An 18768-nucleotide genomic window follows, 5' to 3' on the forward strand; every position below is an offset into this window, starting at 1 on the left:
AATAATTTATAAGGGAGATACAATTAATCACAGTACTAAAATGCTGATTTTTTTATCTGCAGAGGTCACTGATTTTAAAAAGATCAAAGTAGTTGAAAAACAAACTGTATTTTTTGGCTAAAATAATTTATTTATTTTATTGGCTAAAATAATTATTTCAAAATTATGGATAAAGAAAAAAACTGAACACACACGGAAATTTTGCATCTAATTACACTATTGATGTAACACAGTTAAAACAGGTTTTGTTTTGATCGTTCTATTTTTGAAGATGGAAGTGTAGCATCACCATTTTTGGGCTAGCTCAATAAGTAGTTTGAGGTTGTTTTTTGTATATATATGATTGTTTTGGGAATAGACAGCATTTCAGGGTAACTTCAGCGGATAGCTTGTGTTAAACTCAATAATTATAATAGTTTTGAAGCAGAAGTCCTTAAATTACTGAAGATGAAGATATTGAATATTTTTGATATTAGATATATTGTCAATAGGAGCAGTCCTTAATAAGGAAAACCATTGATTCCCCATTTGTAATCAAATGGGGACAGATTGATGCAGCTCAGTATAGTTTATAACAGCATGTTATCTGCATCATGGATTGCTCAAAGTTACTATATTTTCCTGTATATCCTAAAGGTGCTTCCATATGTGACCTAATTTTTTTCATATTATACCATCATGCAAAATGTTGTGCTTATCCAAATAATGTAAAATCTGAATATAACATAGTAATGTTTCAATATAGGTATATTCAAGCTTACATATACAGACATAAATCCTTAGTTATGTGTTATTGGAATGAAAGGAAGGAAAATAATACCTCTTTGGTATTACCCCTATGCATGATCCTCCCCTACCATAATTTCATTCCACTAAGCAGCGGTAGCCTAAGTCCAGTAGATAATATTTTTATTGTATGTTTTCAGCCTTAAATATTTGTCTTAGTTTCCGAGTCAAATATTTAAGTTAATCTTACTAAATGCAAATAGTGAATTGTGCTTAGATCATTATTTTATGGGACAGATACCATGTTACTGCTAGATTTTATTTGATATTTAGCCAATTGTAGGAGTTTAGCCTTAAACCTAATGACCCCAGATATTTATATTATCACAAATATATGTCATACAGGAAGGCAATAGTGCAGATAAAAAATAAGGAGGTATTATATACAAAATAAATATTGGGATACACAGGCTTTGGTTAAAATGCTTAGAAAAGCATTTTTAAATCATTTCTTCTTCAAGCTATGCTTGTTTTGTACTTCTTACTTATAATCTAGACTAGGACAATAGTAATTTAACATCTCTTTCTCCATAACATGCCCCTTTCATTTGTCATCCAACTGCAAAGTTTTTTTTTTAATGAGAAAAACAATTGGTGACTGGACAGAAGGCCTTTTCAAGTTTTGGTTGGGTTTACATACAAGTTAGAATGTAACCATTGTCATTTATTCTTTTGATTTTTAACTTGCACATCAAAATAGCATAGTCAGCAAACTATGAATAAAAATGAAAGATGACTTGAAATGCCTGTCAACCTTTGGAATATCTTGTGGTTTCTCATCTAAGTATTAAGCAGATTCAGAATAATAGAAGGAACCTTGGAGGTCTTCTAGTGAGTCCAACTCTTGTTCAAGGAGAAGATTCTATTCCATTACAAATGGCTGTCCAATGTCTTCTTAAAAATCTCCAGCACCCACAACATCTGAGGGCAAGCTATTCCCTTGATTGGTTTTTCTAAAAAAGAAAAGAAAAGAAAAGAAAAGGACCTATACATTGACTACAGAGCTGATTGTATCAAAAGTAAGTCACACAACCCACAACTCCGCATCCAACCCCACCCCATCCAATCCAACATCACTCAAAACTAGGCATGCACGCCCCTAACTACCTCTATTCCAACCACAACTGGCCTTAAATGCAAGCTACTCAATGCAAGAAGCCTTGTAAATAAAATACCTGAATTTCTCCTCTTACTAAATACAGCTAAATCCGACATTATATTTGTCTGTGAAACATGGCTCAACGCATCTCTCCCTGACTCCATTACCACAGTAAGAGACTATCATGTTTACCGATCAGATCGTGAAATCCGTAGAGGAGGTGGTGTTGCTATCTTCTATAAAAAGTCCCTACATCTAAAAAACATCCAAGCTTGCTATTCCAGAGACCATCGTCTGTGAACTGTCCTTAAATATCACATTTCGGTTCTTACTATGTTACAGAGCCCCTGATTATGACATCGAACATGCAAACAAGCTAAATACACTACTAACATGGGCAGCATCCTGCCCACACGCTTTTATCTTTCCTGGTGACTTCAATCTACCTCATATTAACTGGACCCTTAATGAATGTACCAACAACACTAGATTTAACAACTGCCTCGATCTCATCTTCTGCAATAGTTTGAATTCAATTTACAGAATACAAATTAAAGAACCCTTTTCCAACAGTGACCACAACATGATTGACTTTTGTCTCAACATACGTTCACACAAAAATAATTACAACGATGGAATCCCCAATTATAACTTCAAAAATGGCAACTATGATCTTATAAACAACGATCTCTCATCCCTTGATTGGCAATTTCTATTCTGTGGATGCAATACTGTAGAAGACCATTACAACATATTTTTACTTGAAGTCAAAAGAGTCATCAAACTATATGTACCATTAACAACTCCCAAAACCAGAAAAAAACAAATTACCCAAAACAATAAGGAAGCTTCAATCCAAAAAGAAATCACTGGCGGAAAAACAAATCTGGTCACGTTGCCAACTTCAAAAGCCGATACAAAAATTTATGCCACCAGATAAAAACTGAATGCACCAATTATCACATTAAACAAGAAGAAAACCTTCTACGCACCAATTCCACCCGCACTTTCTACAATTTTATAAACAACAAACTAAAAGACTCAAGGTCCATCCCGCCCCTGAAAGGACCTAATGGTAAAGACTGCAAGGATGACACCATTGAAGCCAACCTCTTTAACACATTCTTTGGCTCAGTATTTGTAAACGGCAATGGATCATGCCCAGTATTTCCTAGTTGAACCACAGACAACTACAATGATCTAATACATATCAATTTTACAGAAGACATGGTTGAAAAAGCACTACGCAATCTAAAACCATCTCTATCTATTGGACCAGATGGAATATATGCCTACTTCTTAAAAAAGCTACCCACTGCCATAGCCGAACCTCTAAGCATAATCTTTGAAAAATCTTTCAGGACCAGCTCCTTGCCAAAACTATGGTCACAAGCCACGGTCATCCCCATCTTCAAAAAGGGAGACCCCAGCCTAGTTGAAAATTACAGACCAATCTCTTTATGCTGTGTCACCTGTAAAGTCATGGAATCAATTATTAACCAATCCATCATTGTCCACTTAGAAACAAACCAAACAATTTGGTTTTAGGAAAAAAACTATCATGCAATCTGCAACTCTTACACTGCAAAAACATATGGACTACACAACTCGATCAGGGCAAAGCAATAGTCACAATCTACATAGACTTCTGTAAAGCCTTTGATTCAGTGGTACATGACAAACTACTCCTAAAACTAAAATCTTACGGTGTCTCTGGACAGCTGCATAACTGGATAGAAGTATTCCTGTCAAACAGACAACAAATGGTCAAAATTGGGAGCGTCCTATCAAATTCTGTACCTGTCAACAGTGGGGTCCCCCAAGGCAGTGTTCTAGGACCAACTCTCTTCATACTCTACATAAATGACCTCTGTGATCATATCAAGAGCAACTGCGTTCTCTTCGCTGATGGTGTAAAGCTATTCAACACCACTGACAATACTACTACCCTTCAAAAAGACCTTGACTATGTATCAGAATGGTCAAGCAAATGGCAACTTCAAATCTCAACAAATAAATGCTCTGTCCTACATATTGGCAAAAAAAAAATCAGAAAATAAAATACAGGCTGAATAGTCAAGACCTTGTTGATGATCCAAACTCTGTCAAAGATCTTGGAGTACTCATCTCAAATGACCTAAGTGCTAGAGCCCACTGTAACTACCTAGCCAAAAAGGCATTAAGAGTTGTTAACCTAATCTTACGTAGCTTTTTCTCTGGTAATAATACACTAATAACTAGAGCATACAAAACATTTGCTAGACCAATACTCAAATATAGCTCATCAGTGTGGAACCCACATTACGTATCTGATATTAACATAGTTGAGAAAGTCCAGAAATATTTCACAAGAAGAGTTCTCCACTCCTCTACTCATTGCAGAATACCTTATGCCACCAGACTCTAAATTCTAGACCTAGAAAATCTAGAACTACGCCGCCTTCAGTCCGATCTAAGTATAGTATATAAAATCATACATTGCAATGTCCTACCTGTCAATGAATACTTCAGCTTCAACCATAACAACACTAGAGCAAACAATAGATACAAACTCAAGGTTAATCGCATCAAACTTGATTGCAGGAAATACGACTTCAGCAACACAGTGGTCAATGTCTGGAATACTTTACCTGACTCTGTGTTTTTCCCCCCCAACCCCAACCCCAAAAACTTTAACCTTAGACTGTCTACTATTGACCTCACCCCTTTCCTAAGAGGTCTGTAGGGGGCTTGCATAAGCGCACCAACGTGCCTTCCCTCCCTCTCCTATTGTTTATTTTATATATATTTTTATTTTTCTTAAATGTATCCATGTATTCTTAACTATGTTTTTACTTATACCTATTATCTTGTAAGCAATTCACAAATAAAAATAAATAAAATAAATAAATAATTGTCAGGGAATTTCTTATTTCTAGGTTGGATCTTTCCTTGATTAGTTTCCATCCATTGCTTTTTATCTTGCTTTCAACCGCTATGGAAAATAAAGTTGAATCCCTCTTGTTTGTGGCAGCCCCTTAGATATTAGAAGGCTGCTATCATGTCACCCTTAGTTCTTCTTTCATTAGACAAGATATACCCAGTTCCTGCACCTGTTCTTGGTAAGTTTTAATCTCCAGTCCCCTAATCGTTTTTGTTGCTCTTCTCCGTACTCTTTCCAGAGTCTCAACATATTTTTTATATCATGGCAATCAAAACTGGATGCAATATTCCAAGTGTGGTTTTACCAAGGCATTTAAAGCAGTACTAACACTTCACATGATCTTGACTCTATCCCTTTGTTGATGCAGCCTAGGACAGCATTGTTGGTTTTTTGGTGGCTGCAGGACATTGCTAGTTCAAATTTAGGTGATTGTTCAGCGGAAGTCACAAATCCCTCTCAGAATCTGTTGTTAAGCCAGCTACCACTAATTCTATACTATGCATTTGGGGTTATTTTGCCTGTGTAAAACCTTAGTTTCTCATCATTTAATTTCATTTTGTTGCATAGGGTCCAATGTACAAATCTCTTTAGATCCTTTTGGATCTTGAGCCTACCTTCTGGAGTGATGGCTATTCTTACTAGCTTGGTGTTGTCTGCAATTTTGATGAGTTCCCCTTCTTTCCTCTCATCTAAATAATGTATGAAGATGTTAAAGACAATTGGACCTTTCTTTCTGCGCCAACTCAGAAAGCTCAAACTGCCCAAGGAGCTGCTGATACAGTTCTACAGAGGAATTATTGAGTCTATCATCTGCACCTCTATAACTGTCTGGTTTGGTTCTGCAACCCAACAAGACAGACTCCAGAGAGTAATTAGGACTGCAGAAAAAACAATTACTACCAACCTGCCTTCAATTGAGGACCTGTATACTGCATGAGTCAAAAAGAGGGCTGTGAAAATATTTACAGACCCCCTCACATCCTGGACATAAACTGTTTCAACTCCTACCCAGAGGTGGTATTCAGCAGGTTCTGACAGGTTCTGGAGAACCGGTAGCATAAATTTTGAATAGTTCGGAGAACCAGCAAATGCCACTTCTGACTGGCCCCTCCCACATCTCTTCTCTGCCTCCTGAGTCCCAGCTGATTGGCTGGTTCTTCTTTGGTTGCCCTTTACAGGAGACCGGAGCTGGAAAGCAGATTAGTGGGGTGGGGAGGGAATGGGGACTTTGCAGTATCTTTCCCCGGCCATGCCCACCAAGCACACCCACCAAGCCACGCCATGCCCACCAAGCCACACCTACAGAACCGGTAATAATTTTTTTTGGATCCCACCACTGCTCCTACCCTCAAAACGACTCTATAGAGCACTGCATATCAGAACAACTAGACACAAGGACAGTTTTTTCCTGAACGTTATCACTCTGCTAAACAAATAATTTCTTCAACATTGTCCAACTATTTACCAAGTCTGCACTATTACTGTTAACCTTCTCATCACGCTTTATCACCCATCCCCTCCCACTTGTGACTATATGACTGTAACTTTGTCACTTGTATCCTTACGATTTATATTGACTGTTTCCTAGTATGATTTGACTGCTTATTGTACCCGATGACTATTATTAAGTGTTGTACCTGATGACTCCACAAATGTATATTTTCTTTTATGTACACTGAAAGCATTTGCACCAAGACAAATTTCTTTTGTGTCCAATCACACTTGGCCAATAAAGAATTCTATTCTATTCTATTCTATTCTAAGACAGAATCTTGAAGTACTCCACTGTATACTTCCCTCCATGTAGATGCAGTTCCGTTAAGGACATGTGTGCGATTGGTTATCTAGTTATTAATCCATCTGCTGGTGATGCTGTTTAACCCATATTTTTTCTGTCTTTGTACAACAGTCAATTTATAGAGGTTGTGGGTTCTCTGTTCTTGGACATTTTTAAGAAAAGACTGGGCAGCCACCTGTCATGGATAGTTTAAAAATTTTCCTGCATATTCCAGAAGGAAGAGCTAGATAATCCTTGTAGTTCCAAATTGATTATATTATGACTTACAACCATCAATGCTACCACAAAATTAGAATTGTGAAAAGGCATTTGCTGATGCTTCAATATTTCAAAGGATAGAACTGGTAACTAAGATAAACAATGGTAATATGATATTAGAGGCATTTTACTTTTCTACAAATTATGTAATTTTGAGTGAAGGATCATAAATGCACAGGAACTGCTTTTAATGCCATCCTTCTTTGTTTCAAAAAACTTACCAGAGATTGTGCTAACAAAAAAACACCCAACAACAAAACCCAGAAAATATTTTTCAGTTTATGTGCATATCCTGATCTGACCATAAACCAGAAGAGTTTCCTCCTCTCATAATTTGTTTTAAGGCCTGTACCACAGCCTGGAACATAAGCAGAGTGCCATTCCCCTCTTGCTGACTTCCATGCACTTGGAATTGAAGGGTAATACTTTGGAATTGTATGACATAAATTAATAATTTAGTATAAAGCTACATAATGTGTTTTCTGATTCTCAGGAGTACCTGTACTATGCGTTAAAGAAACTATACTGGTACCAGGGACAGCTTACAGACAGAGGAAGGTGCGCCATTTAGTGGAAATATGGAGGCAGTAAAGCTGAGGGAATGGGGTAAAATGAGGAAGAGTCCAAAGACAATTGGTACAAGTGAGCTGGGTCCAGTGGTGAGACAGTTACTTGCCCCATTAAAAACAAAGAAAATTTTGCAAGCACAAGGGACCAAGCAGCCACTTTGTGCAGCTTTTATTCTATTTGGAACAGACCTATAAATAGAGTCCTCTATTTTGGCCTGCTTGACGTCACACTTCAAAACTCTCTGCTAGTCTCCAGAATCTGCAGCAGGAAGAATCCTGAGCTGCATGTAGGAAGAGAGGAAGAAGTCCTTTCTCTCTACAGCTGATTTTTTTTATTGGTCTTTCTTTGAAGCATACTGCTGTTTGTTATTTTTCAAGTGCAACTGCTGAAGATTCTAAATAGAATGACTCCATAAACAGGCTACTGATATTGATAAACAATCTAGTAATTTTAGCAAGGAAGAGAGTTTGAAGGTTAACAAAGCCTGGTTTTCAGCTCTATCTGACATCAAAATAAAACAACCCTTAACAAAACACCATGTAGATAGAATCAGTTGCCAGCCACAGTTGCTGGCAAAATGTCAGGGTACCAGATAAAAAGAACCAGCCTATTAACTCAGAAGCTCATAACTCCATACTGTTGTACTGGATTGATGCTGACTGTGAAAGCCTTCACCAATATAATCTGAAGTATGTTCATGTTAAATAAACATATATAGGAAACCCAAGGTAGATCCAAAAGTGTGCATTCTGAATGCAAACTACTTTGAAACTGCAATTATACACAATCTGATTGTTAAGAAATGCAGATTCAGAAGCTTTCTGACCTAGGATATCAGATGGGAGTTGTGAAATAAATAGCTTGAGAAGTCTTCAATTAGTTATGGATAAGGGCATATAAAGATCTCCTGTATTTATAATGTCAGCAGGAAGAGGAGTCTGACTTTCACTGTTATGAGGCCAGCTGAGGTTAATTTTTGTTTTCATATTGTAGTCTGATACAATTCCATGGGCAGGAAGGAAAAGGGATTTTTTTTTGCCTTAGTAAAATTGACTGATGGGAATAGAATTTTCTATTTTTTCTTGCAATTGACAACATAGTTCTAAGTTCAGCATATTATTATCTTATTTTTCAACCTATCCATCAGACATTTTAGTGTGTTGCATATTCATATACACTGTAAACTAGATAGCTTGTTAATATAAACTACAAACTTGTTTCAGCTCCTTCACCCCCTTTAGCTTTGCAGAGCAAGCTTTTGCAAAATCAAAACAGTAAATTCAGTTTTATGCAAAAGTTTAGATTAGGGTGCACAAATTGCATGCTTCAGTGAACCCCTGAATGAAAGGAAGCTATCACAATCTCTTCATGGTACAAAATTAAAGATATTTTTCTGTAGATCTAAAAGCATAACGTCTATTTATGTGCAGCCTGCTAGAGTTTTGCAAGCTGCAGCAGTTTAAGAAAAGCTGATAAAGGACAACCTTTGCTGTTTTCCTTTCTTCTGACTTTAATGAATGAGATGTCTTTCAAATGAAATGAATGATACAAAATGATGCAAAAGTAAACCACCTTGTCCTTTCCATTAAAAATGTGGTTTAATATTTTTTTTCCTTATTTCAAATGGCTTTATTTATAAAGTTTCAAGTGTAGAACCTAGTATAGGATCATCCAAGGACCATGGTGTATGCAAACCACACTTCTACAGGTCATGAGACAATATCTTCCATGGAACCTAAGGCAAGAGTCCAGCTTAGCTATAGAGCAGCTTATTTAGTCCATTTGACTCAATCTTCTCAACTTGTCTTCTCTCTCTTGCCTAGGAGATGGGACCCATAGCATTCCCTACCTCCCTGCTCTGATGGGTTGGGTTTAATTAGGAAAATACAGCTCTTCAAATAGCCTGGTGCCAAGCCATGAAGCGCTTTGAAAGTAACAACCAGTACCTTGAATTGGATCTGGAAGGAAGTCGGCAGCCAATGCAACACCCACAGGAGAGTTAACACATGAGCAAATCTGGGCCTGCACAAAACCAGCAGTCTGCCTCATATTGAACTAATTGAAACCTCCAGATACTTTTTAAGGACAGCCCCATGCAGAGAGCATTCCAATAGTCAAAATGAGAGGTGACATGGGTGTGGCTAGGTGTGAGCAGGAATTGGTGGTCCAGGAAAGGGTGTAAACTTTGTACAACCTGAAATTGTGAAAAGGCCCTCCTGGCCATGTCTGCTACCTGTTCCTCCTGTGATCTGACCATGACAGGGGGACCAAAGATAGGTCCATCAATTCCATGTCGCATTGTCACTGCTTCGACAAGAACACCAAAACAGGTGTGTGACCACTATTCCTAATTGGGTCATGGTCAGGCACATAGAAGTCACTGTTTCCATGAAATCCTGACCTACCTCCCACCCCCATGAATGGAAGACTGAAGGCCCTCAGAACAATAAGCCTGGGGAACACCACTGTATAAATCCTGCAGTGGGTTCAAGCAATCCGGGTAGGGAAGCTGCCACTGATCCCTCAAGCCCAACAATAGAAAAAGGATCTCACAACCAAGCACTTGTGGATCCTTGCTCTGGAGGCTGCCAAAGATTCTCTGATGACAACAACCGTACCCTCTCCCTGGCCATGTAGTCTAGGTTGGTGCCATACTTCATAATCAGCTGGGCACATTTCTGAGAGAGCAATGCTTCCTTCCAGGCCCAGCCAGATCTTAGTGATAAAAGAAATATTGTTCTAACCACTCTATGCATCTGATGAGATAAGCTGCAGCTCACAGAAGCTTATGCTTTGTAATAAAATTTGTTAGTTGAAAAGGCTGCTACCACACTCCTTATTTTTGGCCACCATAGACTGACATGACTCTTTTCCTACAATGCCCATAATATATAACAGCATTTTAGTACATGTAGTTATGTTTCTCATACTCTGATTGTCATTCAAATTTACCAAAAGTCATTCCTGACTTTTCTGTGTCCCACTCAAAGGAAAACTCTTGCACATGATTCAAAAATTTAAAAAAAATGGAAAGAAGCAAAAAAAGAGAGGAAATAATAAAAAGCTAAACACATAAGCTGAGGAAGCCTTCTGTGGGTAACTGTTTCCCTCGTCATTAAGGTATCTTCTTGGAAATTAGATCATTCTTACTAGAAATGCTTTATGAACAATTAACAACCAAGATACTGAGAATGTTATTTATAAATCCAGCAAGGCAAAGATATTCCTGAGGGACTAAAAATTCCACCTCATCCCAGTTCTCTTCTCTTGGGTCTCATCAAAGCTCTCTCTGAGGCAATTGTTTCAGCGAAGCGAACTCTGCTGCTTACAGCAAAACCTAGTTGCTTATAATACATGTAAGGTCATCTTTTGAAAATTATTGGGAACATGCTAGGTGGAAAATGGCCTGTACAACATCTTGGGGCAATTTGATTCATTAAGTTATAAAGACAATCCTCAACAACAACAAAAACTAGCCTTAACTTTACAGAATTGGTTTCTCCAATTTAGTATTCCCAGGTACATTGAGGCTAACGTCTCAAAATATTGATTTTCTATGTTTTAATTTTATGTTAATTTTAAGCCATTCTCAAAAAAAGTGATATAAACTGAAATAATGCTAAATAAATAACTCATAATTTCAGAGGGAGAGGTCCCACAATCAATGCACCTTCCTGTAAATAAAAAAAAGGGGGGGGAGAATGGTTAAGGGGAAATAAATTGCATAGCTACTCTTGGCCCTTTAACGTAGGAGCAAAGAGCTAGAGAAATTAGCTCTTCCTCCTCCTCTTCCTTCTCCTCCTTTGTGCAAAGAAAGACCAATCTCATACAATGGAACTTTATTTTTTAAAAGTAAAGAAAAATATTTTAAAACATTGCTTTTAATTTTAAATAGTGAGATGGAAAACAATCAATTACTGAGGGAATAAAAATATCAGGCTGCTCAAATTTACAGACAGCATTCGGAAGAATTTCCAAATAAAAATAAACAAAGGTTAACAAAAATATACAAGAAAACCAAAGGTTCTGAGCAGATCTCAATATGGCATAACAACTTTGATCTAAAGAGGTGCCAGTCTATATTAAATCCACAAGGACTGACCATGCAGCAAGAAAAATAATTACCAGAGAGTTAAATACATAGAAAAAGAAACAAAATTTAATGCAAATGCTTACTCTTCCAGAGAACAGACAACCCTTAGAACAGATGTAACTTCTATGCTGGTTTGTTATCTGGAAAATTCTCCCTGCAAATTATAATGTACTGTATATCAAGTTTGGAGAGGAATCTTAGCTCTTTCTTTACAGTCTTAAATTCTGGAATCTCAATTTATGAATCACAATCTGATTTAAGCTGAATCATGACAATAATAATATTTGTACTATATATCTACTTGATAAACAGTTAAGAAGTAGGCACCCTCACTCCTGTTTGGATTAAAGGCTGGATCAAAAGAATGAAAAGATTGAAATTAGTACTATATTTAATACTAATCTCTCTAAATTAAAAGCCATCATAAATTTCTGCATAACTGCTTAGAATAAAAGGGCCCAGCTTAACACTTTGATCTGATTTTCAATCTGCCCAGTATCCCAACCCTGCAGTAGGATGATTAGCAGGGGATAGCAAAAAGAAGAAGAAGAAGGAATATATAGACATTACAGAAGTCAGAATTAAGGTACACAGAAGGAACCACTCTTTACTTCATCACAGAGATACTATGAACCCGAAAACAATTCCACATATTTAATATATACCCAAATATCAGAAAATCCTTGTTTTTTCTTACAAAGATATCCATTTTACAAAGATAGGTTTATTTTGAGAAAATACCAGCCCTCAATCATATAGCTACTTCCTAAGTTAAACCCAAACTAATCTTTGGTTCTTTGTCGTGGTGTGATTTCCCCACTACAACGTTTCTAACCAGACAGCTTAGTTCTGACTTTGTGTTTTCATACACTACATCTACTACATCCATTCTCTCAAACAATTTTGTTTTACTGCCAGTCCATCCAAGCACATTTCACAGCTGCCACTTTTAGATGCAGGAAAGCAGTACATTGATGCTTCACACTCATGCTGGGGTCCTATCAGCCTTTTAGAAACAGAACTCTCATATCCCTGCTTCTCTATTCCAAAGCTGACATGATGCTCAAATGGGAATCAGGATGGAACAGGGAAACCTACACACATTGAGTGAAAGAACCGTAGCAATCTAAGAAAGATGAGAGAGACAGAGACAGACATTACTAAAACTCTCTTTCCCAAACTTTTTAACTGGGCAAAACAGTGCACCATAGGACAAAACCAGAGGTGGTATCCAGCAGGTTCTGACCAGTTCTGGAGAACCGGTAGCAGAAATTTTGAGTAGTTTGGAGAACCGGCAAATTCCACCTCTGACTGGCCTCGTCCCCATCAATTATCTGCCTCCCAAGTCCCAGCTGATCGGCTGGCTCTTCTTTTGTTGCCCTGCACAGGAGAACGGAGGTGGAAAGCAGGTTAGTGGGGTGCGGAGGGAATGGGATTTTGCGGTATATCCTTCCCCTGCCATGCCCACCAAGCCATGCCCACTAAGCCACGCCCACAGAACCGATAGTAAAACTTTTTGAATCCCACCACTGGACAAAACATTTTGAACCAAGGTACTTCCTATGAGCTAACTTACAGAACATGTTCAAAATCCAGGACACATAACTCCCATGGAACTGAAATATAAAACATGTTATGACATAAAAATTATCATAAAACAATATAGGACATGATACAAAATGTCATAAAAGATTTCCTGAAGTTTGAGTGCTATACTGTTCAACAGGGGCTATTTTCAACACAAATACATCTTTTGATTGTATCCCAACTTTTCCAGGGAAGGAATACATTTGAAGTTATGTCATTGTTAAAGGCATTGAGAAATTGGCTTTGTGATTGAGATGCCTGTGCCTTTGTAAGAATGTGTCCTTTAACATTTTAATGATTGTTGCCAGATTCTTATGGGGTCATGTAGGGAGCATGGCTGGCTCTACAGGCAAAAGAGCAAATACAAATCCCAGGTGTTTGTCTGAGCGAATCTTGTCAGCTTTGACTTGCCTAATTGTATTGCTTATTTGGAGTCTCTTTGTTTATGAATAGATTGGCTCAGTCTTTCTGAATAGATACAAAATCTCAATTTTCTCTTCAAGCTTCTGCTTGAGGCTGTTTCCTATGACAGGAAGATTGGGACTGCTTTCTGCCTTTGTTAAGATTTTTTTTCTCCTCTTTTCATTTAGGCAAAATACTCTATCCTGCCACTTTTTAATATTAAGAATAAATAATATTTGAATCTGGGGAGGGGCTTCCTACGCATGCTCTTTAATCATATTAATTTCCACTTGTAAATGGATATCATTATAAGTAGATGACCATGCTTAAATATAGAAATGGGGCCTGCTGTTTCCTAGGGTCTTTGTGCACTGCAGGGAGTCTTTCTAAAAGTATAATTTTACTATAAAAATGACAAATAATAGTTGGTGATTATTGATTTAACTATATTTAATTTGATGTTATGTTAATTAATTACATTGAAATCAAAATTTAGTTTTTATTCTCGCTGTACTCACATTTTAAAAATTAAGCACATTACTAAAGTATAACCCTTTAGATCGGTGAAATCTCCCATGTAAAGCCTGTTAGAAAAGAAACCTTTAAAATAAGTAAAATATGTAAATGAACAACTACAAGAAAAAGATGAGAATCTAATTTTTTAAAAGCATACCGAATTACTACAAGTGGGATGGGTGCAAGTGTATCTTTTCCCATAATGATCAAACACACAGTAGTTTTGAAATGTGATACACGTAGTTTAAAAAGGAGGAAAATGCCCAGCATATTTACTGAACATATCAGCCCACCCTTTTTCATCCTGATTAAAAAATGAAGAATATTGGAAAGATAATCCTATCTGTTGTTCTTTAAACAAGCAACTATCTCTGTTGCTCAGTGACAACAGGAACACTGTTGGAAACTTGAAGGACCAGGATGAGAACAGACCTACCTAGACAAAATATCTGTGTGGTTGCTGAGTTTTGATGTGAAGACATATCATTATCATCTCTTTGCTACCCTAAAGTATGCTGTTAGAAAACACAGTTGTAGCCAAAGTTTGTATTGCTTCTTAGTGAAAATTGATACAAAAAGCTGTATAATTAAGAGAGCTGAGAGATAATATTTCTAAAGAAAATAAATATTATTCTGGATAAATCAGTACAAATCAGGTTTGAAAAATTGTCTCTGAATTTAAATCATTAGGGCAATAAATCACCTAACATAATATATCCATATGTTTTTCAATGTCAGTAAGAATGTGTTATAGAACTATATTTCCCCATATTCTCTTTTCTGCCATTTATCGTAGCATCTTAATAATGTTGTCTATAAAAAGCAATGAGATGTAAATGCTTTACAGTAAAAACAGCACTGGCAGAAAAATTAAAAACCAAGAGTTTTATTATTGATTAAAAGTAATCAATCTAAAAAAACAAAGCTGAATAGCCAATGAATTACAATACCTAAAAAAAAAATATAAAGAGAGCATGCCAGGGAAAATATTCCAGAGTTGGAATCTATATCCAAAAAAGGGCTCCACATGATAAAGATTTATTATATGGGTAGTTTTTTAAATGCTTTTTATTTTAAGGGCTTTTTTGTGACATTAGCTTTTATCCTGTTTTATTTTATCCTATTTTAATAATAAGCAGTTTGGAAATACCTTAAAGAATAGATAATTGTCTTATAATGCCTATAAACAGTCTGCATAAGTCTGCCAGGGCTATTGCCAGTTAAGAATTTCTCGGTTAATTCTAAATCAATTAACACTGATAAGACCTCTCAAAGGTAACATATATAAAACATTGCAAAAATCTTATCTTCTCTTTATTCTAATGCAAAAGGGATCCATTATGGCCAAGCTACATCTGTTTCAAAAGAGCCACTGTGGCAGGTAGTATATACAGAGATTAAATACAATGAATGCTACAAGTACCACAAGGTATTTTCGACCCGTAAGGAAACTAGAAGAATTGGTAATCCTGAATAAGAGCCTAATCATTTAATTTCTAACCCTGTTGACATTTAAATATTCTTTGGATATAATTACAGAATCCAGGTGAATGAGATTAAAAAGCAAAATCCAGTATTACTAACTTTTCGTCAATATGGAACCCCCATCTCTCCTTCTCCTTACTTGGTATTTGGGCTGCGCTGGAGCCCTGGGGCTTCAGAAGAATTCCTGTTGTAATCCAGTGCAGTTTAAGGTACTTTTGATATATAGTACAACTTATGAACCAACATGGTTTTTTTCCCCCCAGTTAAAGTAAAAAAAAAAAAAGCACCGTCCAAAATCAGCTCTTTATATAGTCAATACTATGGTATAATACAAAAGTGATGGGAAGTAACATTTTGTACAAAGATGTGATTCCTGTCTTGTGACATGAGAATGAAAAAGATAACCCTGTGAAGCTGTCATACAGCTATAAACAGAATTTAGTAAAAGATAGGAGGAGCAGATCGGAAATGAAATAAGCAGGGCCAGGCAACTTGATCTCCAGATGCTATAGAATCATGATGGCGAACCAATGGCATGTGGAGAAGTTGCCCAAAAGAGCTCCACTGTGCATGCATGCGTGCCACCTGGCCACCAGCTGATTGTTGGGTGCGCATGCGTGAGGGGCAGGGATGTGCAGATGTACATGCATGCGCAGACGTGCACGGCACATGCGGGGTCATGCAGGCATGCGCAAGGGGCATGGGGGGGTCCGCATGCATTGCCTTGTGGGTGCTGGCACGCAAGCACAAGTGCAATTTTCGGTACATGATCCCAAAAAGATTAGCCACCACTGCTATGGAATATAACTATAGTATGAATTAACGCTGCATGTTATTTGATATTTTCAGAGTTCATAATCCAACATTTTTAGAGGACATCAGGCTACCATTGGAACCTTTTGCACTGGAAAGGATTAGAATTGAATTCTTTCCATTTTTTTAAAAAAATCCATCAAGGCAGATAAATATTTATTTGTTATGTGCAATCTGAAGGAAAACAAGAACAGGTATACAATCTCAGATACCTGGATCATACTACCATATGTGGTGGACATGTGCGGAAGCTAAAAGATATTGGACTAAAATACACACACGGATGGACAAAAATGACAAAACAGCATAAAGATTTAAAACCAGATACAATTTTAATGGGAATTTTACCTGATAGAGAATTGACATACTTGATTATTAATGTTTTAACTGCAGCTAGAATTGTACTTGCTCAAAATTGGAAGAATGAGAAAATTCCGATGGAGGAGGAGGTGATTAAGAAAACAATGGAATGTGCAGAAATGAGCAGATTAACATTAGCAACTAGAGAGCAAGAAGAACAAGAGTATTATAAGATATGGGATTTGTTTTACCAATGGCTAGATAGAAAAGTAGGAAATCAAAGTATAATACAATAGGAACGATATGTTACAACTATTTTGGAATAAATTACAAATGAACAAAAATTAGTAAGAATTGAGATTTGCTCTAAAGGATAATATGGATTTGAAACTAAAGTCTGAGGATGGTGTAACAATAATATAATATGATATGGAAAGTTGATTAATGTTATATGAATGTAAATCTAAGAGGAAAAGACTATAGATATTGTGCACAAGAAATATGCACCAACTGACACACTGTATAACTAAAAGGTTTTATTTGTTGTTTTATGTTTATGTTTGTTGTTAAAAAAATTTAAAAATTGTTAAAAATAAAAAAACTTTTTATAAAAAAAAAGAACAGGTATACAATCTGTTATAAACCCATTTTGTTTTCTCACAATAGCCAAGGTAAAGATAAATGAAGACGCTTAGAAAATTTGTATCTGTTTCTTCACTGACAATCCTCAGGCTCTTAATATATCACATTTTTTCTCTGAGGGCTCTATCCTGTTCCCCAAAGAGATATGACCTAACAGAATACAGGTCACCTTGAGAGCCCTTTTTTTACCTTGTAAATCAAAGCATTTTTCATGTGTTCACTTTCCTCAAAGCTGCTCATTTATCCAAATAAAACTCACCAAGAATGTGTAGTTTGCCAGAATCTTGGCCTGATAATGTAGCCAATCAGGCTGTTGGTTTGAGCCCCGAGCTTGGCAATTTGGTTGCAAATGTTTCATCATCATTCGTGGAGACATAGTCAATGCCATATGTAGCCAATGTCACCAAACTGCATTTAGGCTGGATTGGTGGCACCAGATAAAGCAACTTGCTTATCTCATGTCCTCCTAAATTTCATATGTATAACTTTAGTTTCCTGAATTCCACAGGGTACCTCATTTAAATCTAAAGCAATAAGGAACACAAATGTTAAACAGGAGAGGTTTTACTGGACAGTCCCATCTTTCTTTAAAGCAGGGGACTCCAACCTTGGCACCTTTAAGACTTGTGGACCAACTCCCAGAGCTTTGCTGACTGAGGAACTCTGGGGGTTGAAGTCCACAAGTCTTAAGATTTCCAAGGCTGGAGATCCCTGCTTTAAAGGATAGTTCCACCCTTCTCCACAGAGAAGCTACAGATAGAAGGCATAAGGGACAATCTTTTCTGCCACACACACCCAGCCTTGGCATCAAATTGCCACGGCTGAGTAGAAGCAGAATACGCAGAAACAAGTGATAGGCATTGGAGAAGAAGTTCACTCAGTATCTATTGGCAACTTTGGGAGCTACACTTTAGCACTGAAAAACACTTGACATGTTGCTTTTCAGCTTGGTTGAGGGGCCTTGGCAAACCTTGGGAGACAATTCTTTTCCTCTTCGCTTTTAGCTGCGAGGGGAGAGGATACAGTCTCCAATCCTGAGGAACAGAGCCATTTGACAAGAGACCTGGTAGATAAAAAGAATCTCTCCCATAATATTCTGCAGATGGAAATCTGATAGGTAAATGTATGTAAATAAATGTTAATATTTAAATGTAATATTAACTTTTAACAGGGCTGTGGGTGCGGGGGAAGAAACTTTGCCCTCAAATGGCAGTGAGAAAGCTGGCTGGATGTGGCAGGTCTCTGAGCCAAAAGATTGCTCAATCCTGATGCGTATAAGGGAAAAATAGAAAGAAGTGGACTCTCCAATTTCCAGAAACAGAATGGCTCTGGAGGGCAATGTCTAGGGACTGGAGGAAGGCAGCAGCTTAAAGTGACCAATAGGAGTTGACAAATCCCATCCTCTTACCTGCATCACCAATGACATCATCTGTGAGGCATCCTAAATTGGATTAGGTCCATGGCAAACGTTGTGTCAGGAGGAGAGGGAGAATAAT

At 37.1% G+C, this 18768-nt stretch overlaps 1 protein-coding gene across 2 annotated transcripts in view; it reads right to left on the bottom strand.

Moving 5' to 3' along the window:
• Positions 1 to 272: 272 nt before the first annotated feature.
• TEF (TEF transcription factor, PAR bZIP family member) overlaps positions 273 to 18768 on the bottom strand; it is a 46660-nt gene continuing 28164 nt past the window's right edge. For both annotated transcript variants that reach the window (XM_087968263.1, XM_087968262.1), the window contains exon 5: positions 273 to 1739. In XM_087968263.1, coding sequence (XP_087824389.1) covers positions 1682 to 1739 — 58 coding nt within the window. In that variant the 3' untranslated portion in view covers positions 273 to 1681. The remainder of the gene's footprint in view (positions 1740 to 18768) is intronic.

Source organism: Notechis scutatus, chromosome 6, assembly GCF_049901735.1.
Source record: "Notechis scutatus isolate UNSWTSFEM ecotype Mainland chromosome 6, rNotScu1.2, whole genome shotgun sequence".
NCBI classification, from domain to species: domain Eukaryota; kingdom Metazoa; phylum Chordata; class Lepidosauria; order Squamata; family Elapidae; genus Notechis; species Notechis scutatus.